At 49.5% G+C, this 26,685-nt stretch overlaps 2 protein-coding genes across 2 annotated transcripts in view; one reads left to right on the top strand and one right to left on the bottom strand.

The window, feature by feature from the left end:
• Positions 1-589: 589 nt before the first annotated feature.
• NKX2-4 (NK2 homeobox 4) lies at positions 590-1,880 on the top strand. The gene is made up of 2 exons (XM_072943547.1): positions 590-1,034; positions 1,276-1,880. The coding sequence occupies exons 1-2, from the start codon at positions 590-592 to the stop codon at positions 1,878-1,880; spliced, it is 1,050 nt and encodes a 349-aa protein (XP_072799648.1).
• A 6,174-nt stretch (positions 1,881-8,054) lies between these two features.
• The window catches only part of XRN2 (5'-3' exoribonuclease 2), a 64,728-nt gene continuing 46,097 nt past the window's right edge, over positions 8,055-26,685 (bottom strand). Inside the window, exons 25-30 of the mRNA XM_072943690.1 lie at positions 23,863-23,931; positions 23,638-23,769; positions 21,662-21,789; positions 15,122-15,185; positions 10,450-10,588; positions 8,055-8,232 (exon numbers count right to left, since the gene is read on the bottom strand). Of these exons, the coding sequence (XP_072799791.1) occupies positions 8,167-8,232; positions 10,450-10,588; positions 15,122-15,185; positions 21,662-21,789; positions 23,638-23,769; positions 23,863-23,931 (598 nt within the window). The 3' untranslated portion in view covers positions 8,055-8,166. The remainder of the gene's footprint in view (positions 8,233-10,449; positions 10,589-15,121; positions 15,186-21,661; positions 21,790-23,637; positions 23,770-23,862; positions 23,932-26,685) is intronic.

The raw sequence follows: 26,685 nt of genomic DNA on the forward strand, positions 1-26,685 counted from the left end.
AGATGACGGAGCGAATGAGAGACTGGTAGCGGAAGAAGACCAGGCGAGCCCTGCACACGCCCCCCAACAACTTAGCAGCACACCCGCCCCCCCGCCCCAGTTATACTGGACTTTGCTAGGTAGTCACTTCAGGAAAACTGGGGTCTAGATGCGCAGAAGCGCGGAGCGTTTCACACCAAGCCTCGACGCCGGCCTCGCCTCGGAGTTTCTGATTCTGGGGCTCGAGGGCGGGGGTGACCACCGGGATAGGGGAGGGAAAGATGGAGAAAGCAAAGGGGGGTGATCTTCGCAAGGAACAGCCAACTGCCCCCTTTACCTTTTTTGCCTGCACTGTGGGGAGGTGGGGGTGAGAGAGAAAAAGATGTCAATGACCATTGTTTGCTCGTTTGGGATGTTGCTCCGCCCCCGAGTCTGTCGTAAACCTGGCGCCGGACTAAAATAAACCCCAGATCCCGCAGCTCGGGGGGTCGCCGCGCCGCCGACTCCTGGTCCCAGGCGCTGCCGCCGCGGCCGAGGTGGCGGCCACCAGCGGCCGCCGCGTCCCGCCCGCGCGCGCCCGGGGCCCCCCTACCTGGCCGTCCGCCGAGCCATGTCGTTGAGCCCCAAGCACACGACGCCCTTCTCCGTGTCCGACATCCTGAGCCCCATCGAGGAGACCTACAAGAAGTTCGGCGGCGCCATGGACGGCGCGCCGCCCGGCCTGGGGGCGCCCCTGGGGGCCGCGGCCGCCGCCTACCGCGCGCCGCCGCCCGGGCCCTCCTCGCAGGCGGCGGGCATGCAGCCCCCGCACGCCATGGCGGGCCACAACGCGGCGGCGGCGGCGGCGGCAGCGGCGGCGGCGGCGGCGGCGGCGGCCGCGGCCGCCACCTACCACATGCCGCCGGGCGTCTCGCAGTTCCCGCACGGCGCCGTGGGCGGCTACTGCAACGGCGGCCTGGGCAGCGTGGGCGAGCTGCCCGCCTACGCGGACGGCATGCGGGGCGGCGCGGCCGGCGGCTGGTACGGCGCCAACGCGGACCCGCGCTACTCGTCAAGTGAGCGGGGCCAGGAGCGCGGGACGCAGGGCAGCGGACGGCGCGGGCTCTTCCCGCCGCAGCGCGGGGCGCGCGGGGCGCGCGGGGGGCGCAGGGGCCCGGCCGGGGACGCGCGGGGGGTCCTGGGTCCCGGGGCGCGCGGGGTGGGGGCGCAGGGGCCCGGCCGGGGGCGCGCGGGGGGCGCAGGGGCCCGGCCAGAGCCCCGCTGGCTGACCGGCCTTCCCCTCGGGCCCCTCCCCAGTCTCCAGGTTCATGGGGCCGTCGGCGGGCGTGAACGTGGCCGGCATGGGGTCGCTGACGGGCATCGCGGACGCCGCCAAGTCGCTGGCGCCCCTGCACGCGGCGGCGGCGGCGCCCAGGAGGAAGCGGCGGGTGCTCTTCTCGCAGGCGCAGGTCTACGAGCTGGAGCGGCGCTTCAAGCAGCAGAAGTACCTGTCGGCCCCCGAGCGCGAGCACCTGGCCAGCATGATCCACCTGACGCCGACGCAGGTGAAGATCTGGTTTCAGAACCACCGCTACAAGATGAAGCGGCAGGCCAAGGACAAGGCGGCGCAGCAGCTGCAGCAGGAGGCCGGCCTGGGCGCGCCGCCGCCGTCCCCGCGCCGCGTGGCCGTGCCCGTGCTGGTCAAGGACGGCAAGCCCTGCCCGAACGGCGCGGGCCCGCCGACGCCCGGCCAGGCCGGCCCGCAGCCGCCCGCGCCGACGCCCGAGCTGGAGGAGCTGTCGCCCAGCCCGCCCGCGCTGCACGGCCCGGGGGGCGGCCTGGCGGCCCTGGACCCCGCGGCGGCCGGGGACTACGGCGGCGGCGTGCTGGGCGCCAACCTGCTCTACGGCAGGACGTGGTGACCGCGCGGGCGCCCGGCGGGGTCCGGCCTGCGGCCCGGAGGGCCTGCGAGCCACGGCGCGGGCCGACGGGAGACGCGCCCGAGCGGACTGTGCACGCGGCGATCGGAAGAGAACGAACGCGTCCCGGGGACGGGCAGGCTCGGAGCCTCCGGGCTGGGGGTGGGGACAGCGACAGCCCCAGGGCTGAAGGATGAAAATCTCGCCGGGAGGCCCTGAGGTTCCTAAGTTACGTGAAAAGCCGGCTGAGTCCACATCCACCGCGTTCCTAGCCAGAGCTCTCAGAGCTTTAAGCGTTGGAAACTTGGTGTTTGTAGCTCTAAAAATCAACCCAGCTTTAACGATTTAATTCTTCTTGAAGTGGAACTTATCTTGGGAGATTAATTTTCGAAGCCCCTCCCCCTTTAAGTGCAATTTCACTAATGTTTGGAAAGTAAATTGAACTGTAGCTCAAGGTGGATCACGCACACAGCAACATTATTGCCGAGGAATTACTGCCACTTAGAGAAATGGAATAAACATAATCAGAACACTGCTTATACAGATCGGTACAGCTTTTTTAATTTAATGCTGATTTTTCAATGTTTTGATCATTATCTGGCAAATGAGTGTTTGTATATTACCCTAAAAGAGGATTTCCCTCCCCCAGGACGCAGCTCATCAAAAGAAGGAAAGGTTGTAAACTACTTTTTGTACGGAAACTGGCCTCCCAGAATCAACGGACGAAATAAGTACGCCCTTGCCTTCTGCAGGCATGTTATGTGCTCTTTCTAAAGCGTTTGCTTGTCTGAATGTGAACACCTTGGTAAAACACTAGGACCGGTACGCAAAGTTGCTAAAATAGACATCAATTAATCTACATTTCAAAGCATACCTAAAGAAGGAAGAGAATAAGGTGTTACTGAATTGTAATCAGTATGTAAAGAATAAGTATTTATAATTTCCTCATATTTAGAACTTAAAAGGGGTTGCACACCGATTTTGTTGTTTTCTTGTACAAATAATATATTTACTCTTTAATATGCCAATTTATATTTCCTATGTTTCAAAGGATATTTAAATATAACTTAAAAGAACCTTAAATGCTTTTTTTTGGTAAAAGTCAAGTGGTCATTTCTTTTTCACTAAGTTGTACAGCTTTGTTTTGGTTCACACTATTTGGCATGAAGTGACAACAGAGCTCAGTTTAAAAAATTAAAGCTGAAGAACGTGAGCTTGTGAAATGGATGAAAAGTCAAGACATGATGTGGATACAGTGTGATTCGTAAATGGTCCAAAGAGTTACCAGAGACCCTAGACTTCTTATACGTTCAAAGTTTTAGAATTACAGTTTGAAGTATTTTATTTCACTTTGTTGTTTGGGTGTTTTCTTAAGTGCATTCTTAAGAAGGTGTTTTAGAAGTTGCGCGTTCTCAAAATGCATGTTGTATAGTAAATAACAACAATAAAGTCCAGTTCCTTTCACGAAGGGAAAAAAACCACAAGGGCAAGGGGGTAAGCCTTTATCAAGGGACTGTGAATGCAGTTTTATAAAATGAGAACTGACTTTTAAAACATCTTAGAAATAATTCTTGCAGAAACAGTAATGTGAAAATGATGCAATACACCCACAGAAAATTCCTCCAACTTGGGTTTTTGCATATTAATGGAATTGACTTTCAAAATGTTAACCAAGCTAGCGTGACAATTACTGCTGTGCCAAACTTCAAAATGCTTGTTTATATCGATTTGATTCCCTCCTAGTGGTACCAGAATTCTGAAATTTTACTTTGAGAAAACGTATTCCAGAAGTTCACATGGCTTGTAATTTTTTTCTGTATAGCCCACTACTTAAAAAAAAAAAAGGCTTATGGACTAGAGGCTCCAAGTAACATATTTGAAGAAAAAGGTCTGCACGGACAGCTTTTTCCTTGATAATTAATTTCTGGAACAAAAACCACTGAGACTAAGTGAACTCTCTATCAAAAAGATCATTAAAAAGAAACAGCCTTCTTTATGCAATATTTTCTGGACGTGTATTTGGTGTAGGCACAACTTTTTCCTTTCAGCATTCTTTTAAATAGTAAAGGACCCAAGCCAGAAGAAACTGCTGGAGGGCTTAACATTCTGCACCCAGGAACGTGCTGAGTGTACGTGTGCACATCCTGAAATTAGGATAAATTTGAGTTTTGAAACATTGAAATAGGAAATGTTTTCACTATAGAATTCCACATTCTGATGAATGCAAAACAAGAGCTTTTTTCTTCTTTAGCAATTAGTGCTTTGCAGATCTTTTATAAAAACACAAGCGGCCAGACTAGGTGAAACTCATTAACTGAAGAGGAGGATAAGTGTCTTCACAGCTAAGAGCGAGGGCTGGCGCAGGGTCTGAGAGGAACAAAGCCCCTCCATGGTTTAGCAGAGGCTGCAGCAAAACTAGGTTTCAGAAATGCTAACTGCAGATGTGAGACTTTCCTAAATGTTTTGGGGGTTTATGGCAATCTAACTTGTTCTTCACCAATTGAAGCACAGAAACCAAAATCCAGGATCAAAGTTGCAGAGAGGAACAGCAGGGACTGCAGGTACTTTTCTGAAATCTGTGTTGGGATATAAAGTGCGTGCGTGCGTGCGTGTGCGCGTGCGTTCGCGCAACGCTGACGGCACAGGAAGAGTGCTTTGTATCTGGAAGGATGGGAGGGGGGTGTAACCCAGCTGTCTTCTGTTTAAGGCTTTGCTTAGAACTCAAACCTAATGTTCAGAACAAGTAGTCAATCAGACTTTTAACAACACAGATGTTGTGTTCAAACTCCATTCAGCTATTGACTGTTTACTTTCAATTTAAAGCAAATCAGAGACACAATCCTGTTTGGTAAATGCAAGCACCTTCTGAAGACTCGCTTTGTTAGCTGCATTGAGTAGTGATGGTTTAGAAAAACTTCTAGAATAAATTTGTGAACCATAATGACCAAGACCCACAGGTTGCATTTTTAGTTATGAATTTGTGCATAAAGCAATGCACTATTTGGTAGCAAAATAAATTTCAGATGTAGTTCAAACCATGAATGATGCTGCCCAGCTGCTTAACATAACACTAACATGAGTGGATAAAACCCTGTATGTTAATTAAGTCCAGTTTTTAAAAATACCGCTACTTGCCATGCCCAAATCCAATGAGATACATCTTATTAGAAATAAATAGACTCTTACTGCCAGTGAGAACTCGTGAGCATCTGGAGAAGAGGCAAAGAAGACTGGAAGGCTGGGAAATGCGTGCCCGTCTGGTCGGGAATTCGCTCTCCAGTAAGTATTGAGATAACTCTGATTTCAAGATCACTTTTATTAAGTCCAGAGGTAAAGGAAGCTTCTGAGAGAGGTTTTTTGGTTTCATTTATTTTTTGCTTTAGAATGTTCATCTGCAATTGAATGAAATGCCTTTTCTTTCAGTTTTTTTAAATTCCACGTAACCTCCTTTTTCAGTAATTGTTTAGGCATTTCTAGCAGACTATTTTGCAGCAGTGAATGGCTGTATCCCCATTTCACACCCAGAAACTGAAGCATGTTCCCTCTTTGGCCCTCAGTCCATGGATGCAGTATCAGGAAACAAGCAACGCAGGCGAGCGCGCAAGAAATCCATCGAGAACGGGCCGTTTGTCGTTTCGCTGGTTCGACTCCCCCGGTGAGCAGGGGTCTGGCGGGCCCGGCTCCCCGTGGCTCTGGGGGCAGCCGCTCCCGCCCGCGAGTGGGGGTGGGGCTCCAGCGGACTTCGGAGGATGTCTCCATCCTCGATTTGGAAGCGCAGCTGAATTCGCTTCCGCGCAGACTTGGAACGTAGAACAGCAGCAGCCTCGGCAGCAGGTGCGGTGTTTGCACCCGCGCGGGAAGCGGAGACGGCGCGGGGCCGGGGGAGAAGCGGCCGCGCCGCGCCCAGGGGTGGCGGGGGGAGGCGGATGCGCGGGACGAGCCGCGCCCTCCGCCCGTCGGTCGCGCAGCCGCCGGCCTCCTAGGCGCGCACGGCCACCGGACGGCAGCGCGCGGACCGCCTTGTGCCCAAACCTCACTTGGTCTTTGCGGGGATGACAAGGGCTCATCAGGGGCTCTCAGCGCCACGATAAGGTCGGGCTATTCCCACGTTCGGAGATTCTTCAGTCTTAGATGAGGCCCCGAAAGACTTGGCCCCACTTAAAGACAACATGATGGCGTATAGTTAATTGAATAAAACTGACCCGTTGATTTCATTTACATCCGAATATGGCCGTGATATTTATAGCTTTAAACAGTGCATTTAAAGTTGTAAAAAGTGTTTACTTGTTGAAGTGACAGGGCATCTTTCTAGAAGATTCAAAAGTGGGGACAAGTTGGAACGAGATGGAGAGAGAGAAGGAAGCGAGGGTGAAGGGTTAGCAGGTCCGGAGGTGAGGGCTCACCGCCGGCCAGAGGGGGTCAGTTTTCCATCAGGCTTTCTGTTACATGGAATGGTGGAAAACCAAGTCAAAAACGGTTGTTTTACAGACACAGGATAGCTTAGGACAAAATTAAACCAGACCAAAAGTAAAGACCCGAGAAAATGGAGGTCGCGTGGAGGTGTGGGCAGGGGTACGCGTGAGGCTCCACACAGCGAGACGTTAACATGGGCTTCTTTGCAATAGGCGACGCCTGGTTTAGGTGCCACACCTTTTTATCATCTGCAAGATAGCTTAACAGAGACATTACCACCACTTTAGCGTACCGTGAAGGAAGTATGTAACGGGTGTGTTAACTCCCAGTGGAGAGACTCTTTATCGCAACAATAAAGAACCCTGCTCTACTCACCCATCAGCAGCAATGAACACAGTAGCTTCAAAATACCTTCCTATCCAAGGTTAAGGTGGGATTTTTTTTTCCAAATAGATTTAAGAGTAACAAGTGTGCCTTTGTTGACTATTAAAGCAAAAATGTCCTAAGTCAGAAAGTCAAAGAGAAGCCTTATTTCACAGTCTGAGGCTAGAATGGAAAAATGGAAACAGCAGCAAGTCGTTATACGTGCTTCTAAGTTTTTTGTGGCAAATGAAAAATGCATATGAAGTGCTGTGTGTGACCTGCAAGCACAAATGTAAAGAATCACAGTGTGCTTAGTAGCAGGAAAAAAATGAGTACAAACTGAAATCTCTTGTGAAATAATGCAAAATATATGCCAAGCAGCATAGACTATTTAGCTAGGAATTAAACTTTCCAAGTTTTCTCTTTTTTTTCATGCCCTCCCACTGTGTTCTGTGCACTTTCCCAACTGCAGTGTAACTGGCCTACGCACTGTGTTGGCTCCAGGTCCGCAGGTATTTGAGGCGTCTACGCGCCGCGCAGTGATCAGCACGCAGGTTCCGGCGTCACGGTACAAAGGCGCCGCATTATGATGAGTGCATTCCCCACGGTGTACATCTCACCCCGCAGCTCGTCCACGTCGTACCTGGGAAGTCTGCACCTCAGTCTCTCCCAGCAATTCACTCACCCAATCCCCGAACTTTCCAACTTCTCTTAAAGATTTAAACCAAGTCCTTTAAACTGCAGCACAAGTCCACATGGAATCTACGAAACGTGAACGATTTGCTCTCACAGAGACCGCACGGCTGGCCAGAGCAGCCGCGGACACACACGCTAACACACAGGCTGGCTGGGCCGCCCTGCTGCCCACGGCCTCTCAAAGGCTACTTCTGCACTGCTTTCTCTTGACATCTAATTGTAGAAATGAACTGTTTTCTGAAATATCCATTTAAAGAAACCATATGCTTGGCCAAGATTTTCAAAGTTGAAATACTGTAAAACAACAACAACAAAAGAGACTGGAATGTTTTGTTTTTTGTTTTGTCTTTTTTTTTACTAAAGTCCAGAAATTTCCATATGACAAGTACGTTAATGAAATGTTCCCAAAGAAATACTGAACAATATACACTCTAGTTGGCTGAGGGTTCCAGCTCAAGAGTTCATACCTAATTCCTGTGCATTAAAAATCAGCATGGCTCTTAGATGATCTAGAATACACTGTGTTCTGAAATCCACAGCTGGTTTGATTTTTAGCCATAATGAAAAACCAGTATTCCTGTTCCACCAAATGTGTTTTACAAGCAATAATAAATTCAGATCCACTGCATTATGCAACACACACCTTTGGAAAGCAACATAAAACAGTGAGATCGGATCAGTAGAAATATACACAGTTAAAAGAAATACACAAAGTACTGTAGTTTTATTAAAAACTACTACTTGAGAAAGAAATCTTTCCACAAATAGCATAAAATTGTAGAACTGATGAAAGGATTTGGGAAAGCTTTACAAAACCCTAATTCCAACTGTATCTTCCCGAGGGCGGTGGCAAAGGGTATTTCCTTCCTTCTCTGGGATATCCCTGGGGGAAAAAAAAAGAAAAGCAAAATAAATGAAGAGTTTAGTTTCTGGATTAACACCCCTGCAAAGAAATCAATCTCACTTCTCCATGGAAAGACACACCATCAAAAAGGTGGCTGTGTCTTAAAGGTACGGCACGTGGGGGCTTCCACAAACAGGTGCTTTGGTCTGCAGCTTCACAGGAAGCTGGCTGCAAAGGTGGACATTAGCATAAATGCCATCACTGACTACTAACCAAACAAGCCTCAACAAGTGCTTAAGAAATTCCTTAAAATGCACACAAATGAAGGACAGTCAAGTGTCCTGTGCAGGCCCTCCCTCCTCCCTACCCCCCACAGCAATTCAAGCCACACTGCGGTGTGAGGCGCCCGCACCACCTCCAGAAAGTCCTCGTGCTTAACCAAGGCAGGGGCCTGGCTGCTGCAGCTGAGGCCTAATGAGCTATTAATTACAGGCATTTTTTTGTTTGTTAAGCTATAAATAATAGAGCGTACCACGTCAGCTCATTACATCATCAATTACTGGCAACATATTTCCTCATATGCTTGCAAATCCCATTTCTGTACAGCCTACAGACAAGACGTGCCGCCTCCCCCGTCACCATGCCCCTCAGGCCTCTGGGATTCTGACATGGACCCGTCCCCCTGCGGTCACCCAGGGCACTTCACTGGTTCACAGTACAGGATGAGGATGTGCAGACCCTCAAGGCCACAGTATGTAGGCTAAGGCTTTCTTTAGCCATATAACTCCACTAAAAATGCAGTGAAATCATAATTTCATTTTTAACAATGAACTTTTATAATTTAATAGTGCTTCAAAATTGTGATTTAATTAAAAAAATCTCAGCAGAAACATGTACTTCCAAAAAGTCTTAAAAGAATTATAAATGTACCAACTGGTTTATGTCTTCTCAGTGAAGAAGAATTTTACCTCCTGTAGCAGCAGAGCCCCTTTAAAGGGAAGGTCTCCCCTAAAGGAGGCAGGAGAGGCGATGAAGCGGGGGCAGGGGTCACAGACGTCCCAGCTCTGCCGCCAAACAGCAAGAGGTTTAAGTTTTAACTCCTGACTTGGAAGCCAAGCTGACAGCACGGCCCGCTCTCCAGGGCTTCCTGCAGCTGTGGCACGCCTCCCTTTCAGCAGTGTGCATTTTCTAGGTCGCTGAGTGCCACCTGTACCATAAACGGTCTCGGCCTACTGGCTCTGCTGACACCAGTGTTAGTGATTCTGGGCCATCAGTATTCATAGTAATAGTCTATGAAATGATTCTAAAGAACTAGAATAAAATTTTCTCGAAAGACAAGATGATTACTTTCTTGTAAAGTGAACTGAGACTTCTATGAACACACCAAAAATGTGTGAAAAAAAAAAGACTTTTCTTAGCTGTCAGAGCAAAGGTACACACGGCAAGACCCTGGGCCGGAAGAATAACGAATGCCCGTGGCCCCACAGGCGGCGCCAGGCGAGCAGCTCGAAGAGCAGGGCAGGTGGCCGCAGGTGCTGGCCCGCCGACACCACGCGCCCTGCGCCCCAGCGCTCGGGCCCCGCCCTCTGGCAAGGATCTGATGAGAGAGCATGTGAATACTGGCCAGGCTGCAAATGGCCAGGCAAACAGTCCTTAGGCTTAAACGCTGCTAAAACTGGATGCTAGAAAGAGAAGGAAATGAGCTCGCGTGGGCTGCCTCTGCCCAGGAGCTGCCGTGCTCACTCAAGTAGACACAGCTGTTTAAGTCTAGTGAAAACAGCAAAACGTGTATGGAAAATCATGCAGGAGATTTCTGTCCATGAAGAGAGAGAGCAAACGAATGAAGACAGAAAACTTCTAGGAGGAATAAGGAGCTGAAAGGTGTGATGTTACTTTCAGCTTCTAGAAAATTACCATTTATTTTGGGAGATCTAGTTTCTATTAAAACAAAAAGCGACTTCCTTAAAGGATAAGCAATGCGTTTTGGTGAGGCCCGTGTTTAGCACACTAAGTGTCAGACTGTTGTGAGTAAAGGGGCTTCTGGTCTGAAAATTCTTCAGCATCCTCAAGGTAGAACGTATTTAGGGGGCAGATACTCACCACGTATATACATTTTTAACGAGGGATCCAAGTTCCGCCGAGCTATTCTACCAACACCTTATCGAGCTGTTTTAATTGAAATATTTAAAAAAAAGGAGTCCCAAGAGGCATGGCAAAGGGAGCAGCAAGCTTCCACCCACACCCGCGCTGCGTCACCTGTCTCCCCCCGCGATCGTCGCGTCGGGGTGGGTACCCGCCCGGCCCCGCGAGCATCTGGTACTGGCTTGGCTGGAAGGCTGCGTTTTGGGTCTGGAGCATACGGTTCCACGGCAGCAGAGGTTCAGCCCCAACACCTCTGTGGAAAAGCATAACGTCTGCATTAAAAGCCACGTGCATCACACAGTCAAAGCCTAAAAACTGGCGGGTATCCTCCCCAAACTCTAGCCGACCCCGCCCGCCTGCAGCCGTTGTGTGTGATGCGCGGCACCAGAGTGGGCTTTGTGTCCCTCGTACCTACTGTGGTTTAAGGTGTTTCACGAAGTATCAGACTATTTAAAAGGGTGTTTAAACCCACTTGAATCAGAAAGGTCTGACTAAAAAAAATATTTTGTTTGCCTTCAACTGTAAAATTTCCTTTTTCAGTCACTTAAAGATTCGGACCCAAGATCACCAAGCTGGCAACCTGTGAGATGCTATCCGAAGAGTAAACATGTACAAGACAGGAGAATGAGGCTTTATTTCTGAAAAAGTCCAGGCTCGTTCTTGGAGTCTATTCTTTCTAGTTAATTGCAGGTTGCAAATGAATTCTTACTGCTGAGTATTTTGAATCCAGGGTAGGGACCTTGGCTGTTTTTTCCCATCCATTATTCTGCTCAATATGTCAGAAGGTCTGATCGGGAGGAAACCTTTTCAAGTTCTATTGATGCAGCTTTCAATTGACCACGGTGACCTAGCAACATGAGCACTAATTGGCCTGGGCTGACTGGCACTGGGTGTGCAGCTTACACGGGAACACATTCAACAGCCGTTGTAACCCAGTGTGCCGGCCCAGGTTACTAGTCAAAAGAAATGTTTTAATTGTCTTCAAGTGCCTATTTTAACTTTGCAGATACAAAGCAACAGGTATGATGTTATCAAATCATAACAATTTAAAACTATCATGTAAATAATCCAGCAAAGATCTACCCTCTAAAGGCAATCACCACGCAAGACATCCTTGGCGCATTTTCCTCAACTTCCACCTTATAGAACAGTCACTGCACAGAATAAGCAGAAGCAGGATCCTCCAGTACGTTTTAACATTAGAAGCTTTGGGGCCATTACTGACACTGGGAGGAGCTACAATAAAACTTTAAATGGGCTGAAGCTCTGACCAGCTGGGAGCAGCTACAACCACGTTAGCACATGCATCTCCCTTCCCAGGTCTCGGGGCGGGGGGGGGGTGGCGAAGCTGGGCTCACCGGGCAGTGCGCTCTCCTCACAGCCATTCAAGCCCGAGTCCACCCTCTCCACCCTCTCCCCTCCTCCCTTCCTGTGGCGCTTGCCCTTTTTCTTTAAACACCAAAGATCATTACTTTGTGTGATGAGCCCAGAACAGCTCTCCAAAGGACTCTAGAAAGGCCAGTGCTGTTCTTCATGGTTAGTGGTGAAACCACAGTCCTAATAATATAATTTGCTTTATAATAAATACAAGTGAAATAAAATGAAATGAAAAATCTGTGTCTCAGAAAGAATACGCATATGTTCAGGGCTGCCAGTTAGCTTTTGCATTCCCTGATACAAAGGTATTTTAGCAAGACTGCCTCATCTGTTTAGCAAGAGCAGCTCCACACAGAGAGAGCGGCGTGGTCTGCCTGGCCTCTGCAGGACTGCAGGCTCAAGGTTTACGCTGTGACCAAGGAGGTGCATTGAAACCGGGCCATTAAGGCAAGAGCCACTGCCAGACAGCAGTGCAGCCCACACACTGGATTAAATGTGATCTATTCTTCTTTTTGGTTTTACAACGATAAGACTCACTTGAGTTTCAGGAAGATCTGCTGGTTTGGATAAAACACATTATAAATGCAATTTTAAGTGATTTTGTTCTAAAAATGTTAGGAAAAAAGCCACAGTTTAAAAGCACAAAGTTCTCCTTTTTGTTTGCAAATACTTACAAGCTGAAATTTGCCCTGGAAAATACACTTTAAATCTGGGATGGAAGCACTGAGAATGACACGTTTTAAGTGGACGGGGGCAACTTACATGAGGCGTTTGGAATGAGGAACGGCAACAATAATCTTAAATTTCTAAGCCACTGTTTTGGAAAGCAGCTGGCCATGCGCCACGGCTACGCGCTACCCTCTGGGGCATTTCTAATTTGCAAGTACGGCAAATCAGCTTTTAAAACTCTTCTGTGACTAACTGAGCTTAGCACCTGTACAATGAAAATGGAACAGCCACCTTGGATCTGGCCGGAAAAGAGCCTCCTCCACTGGCAAGAAGGAGACAGAGGCGGGGGCAGGTGCGGCCCCGCCCAGCACCCACACCGCGGTTGCCGGGTGTCGCTGTGGGGAGGTGGGGGGGCGAGGCCAGGGTGTTCCCCGTGTATTGTGAAGTGAAATGAATTTATGAATTATAAATTTTATCTCAAAGTAGGAAATAACTCAAGAAACAATGTAGTTTTTTTTAAAAAAGGTACAAAGTTTTCTTCTCCAACAGGGTTCTCAACCAAAAGCTCAGAAGAGTGCAGTGGAAAAGCACTGAACTAATAATAACAGTCAGTAAACCCGGTCCTAGTAAGAATTCTGTCCACCAGCTGTGACACCTCAGCCAAGTCAAAGTGACTCTGCGCCTCGTGAGGCCAGCGGTGAGGGCGCTGCCCGCGCGGCGGGGCTTCGCGAGGGGCTTCCTGCGCGCGCTGAGCGGCCGGCGGTGCAGGAGGTGGAGGCTGCGCTCAAGTGCTGTTTTCTTTACGAATAAACGGTGTATTTCTTAAATGACCACAATGTAAGACGTAAGATTCTGTTTTGCTCACATTTAACTTTTGCATTATGGTGTGATTTCAGTTTCCGAGTAAAATTAAATCAAAAATGTCCCCCAAACTTGTCCCTAATCTGTTGGGCTCAGAGTTGGTCAGGAAGACAGTACGTGGGTCAGGACAAAGACAAAGGGTGTCAGGACACACAGTGGTGACCGTAAGGAAATCTGCTCTGTGTAGAAGGAAGGCGAGCTCTGGGACTGAGGAAGGTGCCTGGGGCCGGGGGGCGGGGAGGGGCTCCTCCGCCTCCTGACAAGTCCGGAGGTTTTACATAATATGACTCTGGAGTCAGTTGTCCCAAGGAGTTTTGTTCCAGGGAACAGTTCCTTGGTAAAGAATGCTATGGAAGAAAGACCTCAGATTAACTGCCGCACTTTTGTGGGCCTCAGTCTCCCCATCTGTAGAAACACCAACATCGACTTCACAGGGCTGCGAGGGAAGTCAGGGAACTCGCGTTTCTAAAAGCATGTTAGCCCAGGGCTGGCACTTCAGAAGCAGATGGTAAGTATCAGTGATTAAAAATAATATGGGGGAAAAAGCAAGCAACAAAGTGGGGAAACCAAATTTTAAAATCAAACGACAAACGTAATGCAGAAAGTTATTTAAAGTGAGATCAGTTTGAATGTGATAATATGTAATTGAGGAAAAATTTACCCCTTATGGATTTAATTTGTTTGAAAATGGTGCTACTCTGAAGATGCTGAAATAGTATATACTGTGCACTTTAAGCATTCATGCCGAACACAAAACGTAAATACAGGCGGTATCAGTTTTTAAATCAAAATGCAGCTTGCACCAAATAGCTGGTACTATTAATAAACAACCAAATAACAATTTCTTTTATCTTCTTGGAAAAAATAATGAAATCAAGTTTTGGAGTCGCTAAAGAAAAATTTTCTTCAAGGGCAAACAGGCTGTAACCCTGTTCAAAGAACAACACTTGACTCATTTTCAGATGTGAACAGATCAGACCACTAAAATGCAAGGAGAGAACAGAACAGAACAGAACTGGAGGGCTGAGAGAGAAGCCTTACTATGACGGGGCTTAAATTCATTTCAGCATTTACTGATGCTGGCAAAACCAGCGTGAAACGATGGACTTTAAAGCTGCCCTTAAAAAATTATTCTTCAGATGTTAATATAATTATTCATGGCACGCCTAGCTGTCAGGTCGCGCAGAAACCACCTGACTCCGGAGTACACAACTTATCAATGGAAGAACACATGTCAAACATCCCTCCTTATTAAACCATGTCACATTCCTTCCAGTCCGCCGGCCTTATTAGACTGCAGATCCCATAATCCTCTCCTGAGACCCTTCTGCGTTTAATTCAGTTCAGCCTTAAGTAGTTAAAGAAACTGTTTTCAGTGGCAACTAATAACTACTGCCCTGCAGTGACACTGCACCACAATAGGCCTGTCGGCCCTGAAAAAGCTGCACCAAAGAAGCTGATTAGGACTTCAAGAGGTCTGCAGCGAGAATCAATGGCTGGTCTGTACTGACGCTGTGTCGCCGGCGCAGAGATGATAGAAGTGGAACACCATTAGTTATGCCTCATTAAGCTGCACAGAACTTCTAAAAAGAAATTTGTTTAGCCTGACCAAAACCTAATACAATTTTAAGCTCTCTGTGTTGCATTTTTCAGGGCACCTCAAAAGCTTCAATAAAATAAAGGCCAAGAACCAAGAAAAGTAGGGAAGCGTATGCACACGAGTCCTACTCCAACGTGCAAACCAGCTATTTCCCTAAGGACGCGCACACGAGACTCTATCCAGAGGGAGAAGAAGGTGTGCTTCAAACCACCGAGAATGCCCAAAGCTCAAAGGCTGGTGTGAAAAAGCATTTGAAAGTCGTGTTTGCTTCAATATTACCTGTCAAATCTTTGCTGCTGGAAAAGTGGAGGAGGACCCCGCCAGGAATCCGGGGGCCTCATATCTGGAAGGCAAACAGGAAAGGGTTAAACAGGATACTTTTTTTTTTTGACAAGTAATCACTATTCAGCTACCCACATATCTTATAATGAAAAATTCTTGAAAAAAATGGAGACAGACTATAAACTAAATAACTAGCATAACTACATAAATTGGAAATGTCAAAAGACACGGAACCAACAGAGTCAGCACATTTGATCGTTACATTACTTTCCCTTTGCTGAATGAACAGTTTCAGAAGCCACGGTCATTAAACTTACACATTTCTCTCCCCCTTGCTGTGTGTGTGTGTGTGTGTAAAGGTACATTTTTTTTTACATTTATATTTTGAATGCCGTACAAAAGGGATTTCAGTTTTATTCATAAATACAAACTGAATGAAGAGTAACTTTAATAGAAATCCTAACATTTGCCCCAAACATGCCCACTTTATGAGAGCCCTGACTTGCCTGGCTCTGTTAACAGGAAGCAGACAGCTCTCTCTCCAGCACAGGCCAGGAGACATGTTCATAAAGGGACTGCCCACTTTCCTATTGTTTTCTGACAGTCAAACCTCTTCCCCTAACACAGAGCTAAGCTGGCAACATCCAACTGCAAGGAAGAGGCTGCTGGCCCTCTGTGTAAACGGTGTGATGGGTCAGCAGGCTGATGTCAAACAACCGCCATTCTGGTCCCCAGTCCCAGTCACCTCAGCCACCCTCCAGCAGGGTCTGAGTGTGACCTAATTAAAACAGCTGTTCCAGGAGTTGTCTAATGAGGTCTCCGTGTAAGGACAGGAACCTCCTCCAGACTCCCGAGACCCAGGGACAACAGGCTAACCATAATGTATTCAGGCTCACATTTAATGGAAACACAAACTAGAAACATGCTTTTCGAAATTACTTTCTTAAAGGAAAGAAGAAATGAAAGCTTATCTCTGGTTAGGAACCCAAAACTGCTATCTGGGTTTCCTTGAAGAATAGAAAAAGGGAAGGAAAGCAGCACCGTGCTCTAAACCCCCGCGAAGGAGACTGGATGAGTAAGGTCCACGGCGCCGACAGCGCGCGCAGCCGGGAGCACTGGGCTCCTCTGCTCTGGGCTTTCTCCGCCTCGCCTTGGCCGCGGTGCCGGCCTGCACGAAGGCCCCTCTGTGGGCAAACCACCCCTGGGGAGCTGCCGCCAAGAGCCGCCACCCGCAGCCACGGCCTCCAGGTCCCCGGCCAGGGCGAGCGGGAAGCCTTCACCACCGTCTTGCATTCTGAGCTGGGAGAAGGCAGCATCCCTGGCCGACCTGGATGAGGCCCCGCTTCTCTCTTAACAACCAGACGGGTGGCGCTCAAGCCGAGAGCAACGCTGAGGAGGCCTCACAGCCATGGTCACCGCATGCTCGAAGCCTGGACGGAAGCCACCTCACCGCCAGGAAGCGGGGCCAGGGCCCCAGCCCAGGCCGAGTAACTTCTGATCCACTATGCAGACGTACACTGTCAGAAGGCACAATTAGAAGAGAGAAAAACCAGAAACTCTTACAAGACAGAATCATCTCGCCTGTGCGGTTTCCTTCTATGGGAAAACTCAGGACACACTTACTGCGATGCATCGTGACTGTCCCTGAGCTCCGGGAAAGCAATCTAGTGAAAGGAAACCCAGCACTTGGGCCACTTTTTCTGATCACTGCTTGGCTGAATTTGTAGGCCGTAACTACTCAGGTGGTGTACAAAAGCCAGGTTAGTGAAAATCGGTTAAAATGTTCCCAGAAGCATTTCATTTTCATGTCTTACATATACAAAATTAACTAACGTAACAGAAGTCAGAAAAGAAACACAGTGACTTTCACGCAGATCCCTGCCTCGCTCTGCGCGTTCCTATCCCGGAGGCACGGCGGTCCCCTGGGAACGTGCCCCTTTTTACCACGAAGACTTAATGCCACGATTCTGGTTGCACAGTGCCTCTGCATACGGTACCCTCACGGGACACATGCTCCCTCCGTGGTACCAATAAAAGCATCCGCATAGGATCCCTAAGAAATGTTAAAACACATTTACATTAAGAAAAGTCTTCAGAAATGTTTACCCTAGTGTTTTATAAAAAATGAAGGCAGGGAAAGAGCAGGTGCCTTTCCTCCCAGAACCGTGTCAGTGGAGGGCAAGCCCTCACCATCCAGAGTACATGTTCGTCAGGTCCCAATGTGCCACGTGTTAGGCTGAGCACAACAGAGCTTCTAAGTGGAACCGGAAAGTACAGCTCGCCAAGTACAAATCGTTCTTGTTTGGAGGGGGACGCTTCTCGGTAGTCTGACCACACACCGGTAAGTGCCTAGACGGCGGCCAAAGTCCCCCCGTCAAGTCCCATATGCCTGGGGCTTCCCGCCCTGTTTTGCTTTTACTATTTCTCACCTTCGGGATAATTTTCTCTTTCACGTAAGCTTGGCACAAGCAAAAACTATAGTTTTTTTGTTTAAAACCTAAGCAAAATTTGCTAAGACTTAAAAAAAAAAACTCTGTCACACATTTAAATATCTCTTGCTTTCAATCCAAAAAAGAAAAAATAAAAAGGATCAAAGACGAGCTTCAAGGCTGCCTCTAAGCAAATCTCTTCATGTGGCTCTGAGCAATATATGTGGCCCTTAAGTGTTCGTAAAGCAGGAGTACTTCCTGGCTGAGAAGTAATGAAGTGGAATGTAAAACAAGCCCATCCTCCTCCGTTTGTGCGGCTCTAGCAGGAGCTCCGCCTGAGAGGGACGAAAAACTCTTGAGGCAGGGAACTGCACTTCAGACAGGTGCCAGCCAGGGGACAAGCGACAGCGGCTTTCGCCCTCTGGTCTTGAACAGCGTATCCGTTCCTCACGCTCTGAGGCCACAGGCACCAAGCCTTCGCCCACAGCTCCTCGAGCCACAGCTTCCCTCCCCAGCGCGGCCGTCACAGAAGACCCCGCGCACCTGACGCACCTGCGGTCAGCGACCCCTCCCCACACGCGGCTCCCGCACAGGCTTCCCGACTGGAGCGCGGCGAGACGGACCCCGCTCCCCGCGCTGCACACGCGGCCGCCCCACTCACGCCGAGCGCTCGGCGCCGCGTCCCCGCGCCCGGACCGTCGCCATCGGCCCAAAACGGACACATCGCAGCCAAGCCCGAGAGCGACCGAGAGGAGTGCCTGCGGCAGACACTGGACAGAGCTGGCAGTGTCACCAAGGCTCTGCTTGGGCGTAACTCTGCACCACGTGAGGAGCAGCTGTGACACTGAAACTAAAAGGCTGCAGAAACGGTTCAGAGCTCAACTTTCCAAAACAGTGTCTAACCAAATGTTAAAGTTCAAAACTCTATGAAGAGGGACGCGGACCTTTTCTCCCTGGGCGCTTGCGCAGTACTGCCCGCGCGCTAGGCACTGCTCCAAGCGCTTGGCGTGAGCCCACGGCCCCGGCGTTCCTGGGAGGCGGGCGCGCTCCGCGCCGGAGAGACGAGCGCGCGGGGGCTTCTGCCGGCAGAAGCCGCCCGAGGCCGCAGGGCCGCCGTGCTCTCAGCCCCCCGCGCTCTCGGCAGCTCCAGGGCGCGTGCTGCCCGCTGACGTGGCTCCAGGTCATTTCATGTCGGGAGGGCCAGAGGAGAGCCGTCTCCGAAGCTCAGGGTCTCAAGAAGGCAGGCCTGGGGTTCTGCAAACTACTTTCAGTATTTTCAAAGTTTAGAATTCACATTATTACACACATCTAATCAAGACAGCATACTTATTAACACATGTACTTTGGTAGTAAGTGTCTTGACAAACAGATTTGTGGGGAGAAAATAAGAAAAGGTCTTGGGTACAACATTTAGCACTCAAAAATACATATAAATATACACGTAAGTGTGAGGGATCAGATACAATTAGAACAGGACACAGAGAGATGAATGAATATGATGGATGGATGGCTGGGTGGGTAAGGTGGGTGGATGGATGGGTGGATGGGTCGGTGGATGGGTGGGTGGATGGGTAAGGTGAGTGGATGGATGGGTGGGTGGATGGGTGGATGGGTGGGTGGATGGGTAAGGTGGGTGGATGGATAAGGTGGGTGGATGCGTAAGGTGGGTGGATGGATGGGTGGATGGGTAAGGTGAGTGGATGGATGGGTAAGGTGGGTGGATGGGTGGGTGGATGGACAGACCGACTGGCCAGCGGACAGGCAGGGATGAGTTCTGTCTGCATAAACATGAAATCTAGAGGTCACAAGAGACCATGAAATAAAAATGTCAGAAAAATCCTAACGACAATAAACTTAAAGAAAAGAAAAACCAAACCTTACGTTGAGCTGTACGTAGAGAGTACTGGGAAAACACAGAACCAGGAGCTTTCTTTCCTGGCACTTGGCAGCATCTATCCGTGCTAATCACACAGCTGTGACCAGCGTGCTCCCTGCAGTGACCACTCCAGATTAGAGACTACAAATTCTGCTAAAAGCCTCCTTCGCCCCCCAGTGCCCACAGTGCACCCAAGAGCCTCATCCCAAGTCTTCTCTCACCCTCACTTTGCACGTTCAACTGTCAAGTAGCCCTTAGCAGGGAACAGGAAGGGAGGAAACACTCCTAGCTTGTTTTCTGAGGCCAGAGTGTGTGAAGAAAGTTATAAACTGATCTCTTGTAACACACAGATGAAAAAAACCCCATAATATTCTGACACATAGAAGGCAGCGACATCCAAAAGGCGACGTCCACAAAGAATGAGGCTTATTCCAGCAACGCCAAGCTCGGTCTAACAGTCAAGAACCAGCCTGTGTCATTCACCATGTAACAGAATGCGACAAAAAAACTACCATCCCAAGAAATGGAGGAAAAGCATTTGATAAAATTCAAATCCCACTAGAAACAAGGAACAGAAGGAAACCCCCTCAGTCTAATAAAGGCTATTTATGAACAAAAGCACTGCAGCAAATACCACATTCAGCGGCGAAGCAGGACTAGCTCCCCCTTCAGACTGGGACTGAAACAAGGATGCCCCCCCCCACCGACACCCAGTCACACCAGGGTCCCAGCCAGTGCAGTCAAGCAAAAAGACCAAAAGGCACTAAGATTAGACAGTGAATAAAACTGTCACTATTTGCAGAAGACATGGCTCAGTAGAGAAAAAGTCTGAAAGAACATACAAACTTACAGAATAAATGAATTTTAGTGAGGTTGCTGGACACAAAGTCAATGTTCAGAAATCAGCTCTTTATACAGAAGCAAGCAACCGGAGAATGGCATTCACAAGATATTCCTTACAAAAACATCAAAATACATCAAGTATCTAGGAGTGTTTCTGTCCTCCGTGTTTTACTGGGGTGATTTTAGGACCTACAGAAAAGCTACGAGAAGAGCACGAGGGACCCCCACAGGCCCTTCGCCCCCACTCCCCGGACGCCGGCGTAAACCTCTGCTCTTCACGTGACCCTGAAGGGAAAAGGCAAGGTGGCAAGAGGAAAAGACATTTCCAGTACAAAAACTCTCACACCCAGAGCATAAAAGAACTCCTACGGAGCAGAAAGAAAAAGACCATCCTGCGGAAAAACGGACGAGAGTCTCAAGCAGGCACATCACCAAGAAGGGCTCCCAGGAGGGCAAGAAGTATGAAGAACGGTGCTCTACTACGTCACCGGGAGGCGGCTAGCTCAACGGCGCGTTTCTTAAGTTTTAATTTTTATGAACTAGTTGGAGCATTCAGAAAAAAATTTAAATGATCTGACGCTTAGATTTAACAAATGTTAGCGTCTTGCCACACTGTCTCTGCCCGCCATGCTGAGGCTGTCTGGTTGAATGGAGAAGCAAAGGCTTCACGAAGAAAGTGGCTTTGAGAACCTGGCACACGACTTACACCTTCTTAAAAATGAGCACAGCCACGGAGCTCAAAAATAACATCAAATGGGGATACAATCTGACATTGATGCAAAATCCGTGAAGCCTAACATTCAACTATTTCCTCCCATTTCCGCTGCAATCCAAACACTATGTAATTATTTTCATGGTCAACATTTCTGATCCACTTCTGTCCACAAAACAAGCTATAAGGGGCCAGGGAAAGGCCAAGGTCTTCACAGAACCCCAAGGTAAAGGCGTATTTCTACCCAAGGCAATGCCTGTCGTCCTGCCAGGTAGTTACCGAGACACAATCTGGACGAAGAAAGGGATGCTGCTGCTTTCCAAGTAATTAAGTGGTTCCGGTTCCGGATCTGCTGCACCTGACCTAACCGCTCCACTGCTGGTGTTAACGGACCATCAGCAGCGGGCCCCGCATACCCCTCCCTGCTTAAGGCCACTCAGTAGGCTTACAAATGAAAACAAGAAGTCCAGCGCACAGTATTCAATTAGCTACAAACAGATCAGATACAAACACCTGACAGGTTCTGCGTGGAGTATTCTCTTCGAGTTATTCTGAACGTTGTGAGCCCACTATCTCTGCACCGACACAATAAATCTTCCCAGCCATAAAGACCAGAGACCGCCCTTCATTGCAGTACTTCACTCAGCATGTAAAATAACCAACAAATGCAGACTTACTTGACATCAGTTTGGGGATCTGGGCTTGTCCTCTCAGCAGCGGCCGGTACAAGCTCCCCTGGTAGGTCGCAGGTGGTGGGGCAGCACTGTTGTAAACGCCGGCTCCCGGGCCTCTCGGCATGACGTGGCTACGAAAGGACCCCGAGCAGAAAAGAAATTACTTCCAGACACAGCCACCACGCCGCAGCCAACATCGCGCCCCCGTCTCACCCACACCGCGGACTAAGACAACGGAAACCTCAACGACTGGTAACGAACCAGGCTCACAACACTGCCTGACGACGGCGACAGCCTGTCAAGCAACCGGTGCTCGCTTGTCACACCAAGACTCTTAGCGGACAAGCATGTCAGTATTTATCAATTACTTTACGCAGGAAGTAGTTTGAGGCCATCTATTTTTCTGCATTGTGTTTCGTTTTGTCCTCAGAGAGCCGCACCGCTGCTGTCACTGTATCGCTGCCCTTTGAACAAGGTGGCTCGGAACGGTGCAGGTCCACTCACACGTGGATTTCCCCAGCAGTAAGTACCAGAGCACTGCACAGCCCATGGGGCGGAGGGCGGGCTCTAAGTCACACACAGATTTTCAGCTGCTCGGGGGTCAGTGCCGCTGACCAGCAGCTGTCAAGGGGCAACTGTGTATGCTACTGTTCTTTATCTTACGGTTTTCGGTCGATGACACCGAACATCCCCCCGGTATCCGTCGCAGCCTCCCTATGTGAGACGCGCACCCCCACGGAGCACTCGCACGCTCCGGTGCCTCACACTGCGCCGCGCCTGTCCGCTCGCTCAGCACTAGCAGCGCACACATGGGCCCTAACGACGCTCCTCTGAGACCACTTTCTCAGGGTAAATTCCAAGTAGGAACCCGGATCAAAAGAAGTTCAGAGGACCTTCAGAACTGAAAACTCTACTTAGAGGTATTTCTATGCTGCTTTCCAAAATGGCTGAAATAATGCAAAAAAGATATCTTAAGAATATTTTAGATTTGCCTTTCTTTTGCTATTAAGAATGTAGACTTCCAAACAAAGCAGCACAGTGACAGCAAGCGTTCACACAGTGTTTAGGACGCAGAGAGCCCCACGACAGCTCCGTGAGGCAGGTGTCATTGTCATTCCCATCTCACACACAGGAGATGGAGACACAGAGCGGCTCGGTAACTTGTACAAAGACACCAAGTGGTGGACAGATCGTCTGAATCCAGACAGGATGCAAAGCCCGTGGCCTTCACCACCACGCCACGCTGTCCCCTACGAGTCACTGTGGAAAGGACATGCCGACGGTGGTGAAGCCCCCTCCGAATCTCAGGGTTTCCCTGTGAATCGGAAGTATCTGAGTTCCCGTCGTCGGTTCGTGAACAGGAGCTCACCAGCATTCACCCGCACACGCGGCCCTTCTTCTCCTAGCTCTCCCTGTCACTGTTTCAAAGTCCCTCTCTGTCACAGACAGCTGTCCCTACCTCCAGGAAGAGGACAGTCTGACAGCAACAAGGGCAGAGGGCAGAATCAGAAATTCACACAAGAGGAAATAAAAATGACCAGGAGACGTATCAAGAGACTTGATCCCACTCACAGGCAAAGAGCTGCAAACTCAAGCACCGGTGGGACACGGCCACTTGAGCGCCGGGGAGGCCACCACCCAGGAGCAGTGGCTCCGGGCACTGAGGCCCTGGGCCATGCGGCCCCACGGGACTAGGCTGGAGTTTGCTGAGGGCAGAGAGAAGGTTCTATTCTTCTGAAATAACTGTCAGAGAGACAGTGAGATCTCTTAGGAGAAAATGATGGAAATCTCAAGCAACACAACCAAAGTAGCAGGAGGGAATTTTTTAAAATGAAGGAAGAAAAAGTATCAAAGTCATTAACATGTCTGCAAAGTGGCTGTGTTTAATGGTCTCAAATGCCCGTGGCCTAAATGCTGGCTGACGCTCTGTGGAAGACCCAGGAAAAGCACAGCACACACAGACAGGACCTCCCACTCACCCCAAAGTCCTGAAGGCCGCGGGGTCCAGGTGGACGGGCCGCCGGTCCCGGCTGAAGCCCAGCTGGGGCTTCCACTGCCGTCCGTTGCTGGATTTCTCCCAGTCGCTGGGTTTCAACACCGGTGCAGGTTTTCTAGCCATTTGAAAACACAGTATTTCATTATAGGGAAGATCATTATTCACAGAAAACAAACCCAGAAAGTATATTTTGTAACTGCATTGTCACCTTGCTCCCGGAAGCATTACGGCCTTAAAAACGTAATCTTCAGCGAACTGCGGGTCTTTAAAATTAATACTAGAAGAAAACAACACAGGATTAAGTGATGTCACTGGATTGGCCCCGCTTGACTATTATCTAAAGTTACTTCTAGAGGTACTTTTGATCTTCAAACAGAATAACTAAAATTCAAAATCTTCTCTAAAAATTATTTTGTCAGTAGATTTTGCCAAACGGCCAAATGGCTAAAATCTTCCCCACCAAACTGGTGCTAATTTCTAGGACAGTCCTCGGGTAACTTTCTGGGGAAGAGCCGTGTTCTAGCTGATTATGGGTGATCACAGAGCAATAACAGAAACTGCCTGCCCGATGCTTGAGAAATTCCAGTATGATGTCAGAGACAGGTCGAAGAGGTTTACAGCAACAAGAAATAAGAAACACCTTTCCTTTTGTTTGGCTCCTGGCAAGCACTCTCCTCCTAGCATCTTAGGGAAGATCAGCTCTTGTTCTAAGAAGGATGCAAAGACCAATAGGAGTATTTGCAAAATCAGAAACACGACCACAAAGAAGCCACAGGGGGAAGAAACGAAACCTCCCGGGTTAGAAGCCTGCTCTGCTAACGTGTGCTTCTTCAACAATGTTAAGAGTCATAATCTGAAAGCTACGTGAAGGCTGTACATTCAGACTCTTACAAGCTGGGTCAAACCACCTTGCTGGGCGTGTGTGTGTGCTGGTGACACAGCCATGCCCCTCCCAGGGCCCTGGATATGCGCCTGGTTTATACTTAAGGCTGCTCACAGCTTCAGTGCTCACAATGTTGAAAACTGTAAAACCTAAGAGTATGAACACTACGAATAGTAGTGGACTGGTTAAAGAACCATGGTTCTTTCTAAAAATGGCATCCTCTATGAATTTTTTTTAAATGTAGCAATGAAATACATAATGACATGGGGAAAATACACACACTGCAGACTGGACACATACTCATCATAAGGTCATTCATACAATCAACCGTTTCCTTTCCTCCTCTGTGCTTTTTCCATATTTCCCAAAATTCTTCTGAAGATTACAAATTACAGTTGCAACAGTTAAAAAAGCTTTACCGAACTGGTTGACATTTTAGATAGCTAACTTTTTTCTCTTCAAATACTGACACTGTAAATAATTAAGGGCCCACCTGTTACAGACAATTTTCACTGCCGTAGGATTTAACTGCATCTTTGGGTACTTGGTAAAAGAACACAGAAATAGTTTCATTTACAATAAAGATGCCATGAGCTCAGGGCAGCTGACCGACACTTCATTCACTCAGTCTGCTCCTCCTGGGAGGCCCTCCCCATCGGCAACTGTCTTCAGCTCAGAAGCTCGCCACTCGAGGCGGCTTCGGGCAGGGCCAGGCAAGACCGGCAGGCCGGAGGGTTTAAGAGGGCGGTAGGGGACGTCTCAGCGTGCGGGTTTGTTAGGACTTTAAAGATACAAAGTGAAGACAGAAAACCGGCAGTGAAGCAAGACTTGCAACTAAAGGATCTCAAAGCAGCTCTCCCGGCGTCAGCAGAGCCTTTCTGCAGTTTACCTAACAACGTTTCAGAGTGCCCGCTGCACGCGTGGCCTCGCGGTGGGACTGGAGGGCACAGACACTGACCAGGCCTCGAGCCTGCCGCCCCTTCTAACTGGGAAAAGAAACAGCAAATGTCTCCTAACAGTGCAGCAGGGAGGAGAGTGGAAAAGACAACCACGGGCGCAGGCAAGACGCTCGCTCAGGTGTGCACACGCCTCCCGAGTGCGGGCTGCACGCACGTGGGGGCGGAGGGGGCTCCTTCACGCGGGACCAACAGGCTGTGGCTGAAGGCAGGACAGGATTGGCCGCAGGGTGACAGAGGAAACAAAGACACGGAGGGGGGACCGAGCCAAGGAGCAGCTCTGTTTAACGGGAGCGGCCTTCCGGGCGGGGCTCTGGGAGAGACAGAACGAGCCCCGCGAACAGGGTCTGAGAGACTGCTCTCTCGGTTCTCCCCGGGGAGACACGTCACCAGCACCCCTCTAAAGGCGCAGGGCCAAGACCGATTCATGTGACAAATGCTGTAAGTTCTCGAGACTTAATTGTCAGGTGGGGCCCCAGGGGAGAAGCGATGGCTTGGAATGAAGACAGACGTGAACAGAAGTGGGTGGTGAGACGGCGGGCTGAGCTGGAGCACGCCGTGTGCGGCTCTGCGGCCCGCGGGGTGGGGGGGTGGGGGGAAGCCACTGCAGGCCGCGGTGAGGGAGGGACGCGGGATGCGGGTCAAGTTGCCATTCAGAAAGAGCCGCCCGGCCACCCAGTGTGAGAGAGAAGGGCGTGATGTCGCCTCTGGGCAGGGAGTGCGCCTCTGGGCAGGGAGTGCGGGGCAAGCAGAGGGGGAGGCAGGGCTGGAGATGGAAGCAAGGCCATATTCGGGGCAGGGCTTGAGGTCATGCCCAGGAAGAGGTGAGTCTAAGAAATGAAGGAGCGGCCAGGTAACTGGCTCCCGGGAAGGAGAGAGAGTCCCAGATTATGGGACAATCTCTCCTGAGGGACAATGTTACAACAAGAGGTCTAATAAGACAGCTGAGACTAACGTTTGGGAAAGCAAATTCATTTACTCATCAAATATGTGCAGTTTATTGTGTGCCAACTATTCCTCAATAAAACTGCTTTAAAAATTCCATTACTCACGCTGCTGCTCGGAAAGGGAAAAACTTTCCAAGCCAACAGAGGGAAGCCACCTCCAGGGTCCTCCCCTCCGAGAGCCGTGCTCTGTAGAGTGGCCTGCACGTGCCACACGGGGCAGCCGGCAGGAGGCATGAAGGGGTCTC

The sequence above is a fragment of the Vicugna pacos genome, chromosome 19 (assembly GCF_048564905.1).
Source record: "Vicugna pacos chromosome 19, VicPac4, whole genome shotgun sequence".
NCBI classification, from domain to species: domain Eukaryota; kingdom Metazoa; phylum Chordata; class Mammalia; order Artiodactyla; family Camelidae; genus Vicugna; species Vicugna pacos.

Bases quoted from the DNA above. Each gene is read 5' to 3' on its own strand.
- NKX2-4 (XM_072943547.1), top strand. From the start codon at position 590: ATGTCGTTGAGCCCCAAGCACACGACGCCCTTCTCCGTGTCCGACATC. The intron at 1,035-1,275 runs GTGAGCGGGGCC...GCCCCTCCCCAG, and splicing joins GGACCCGCGCTACTCGTCAA to TCTCCAGGTTCATGGGGCCG.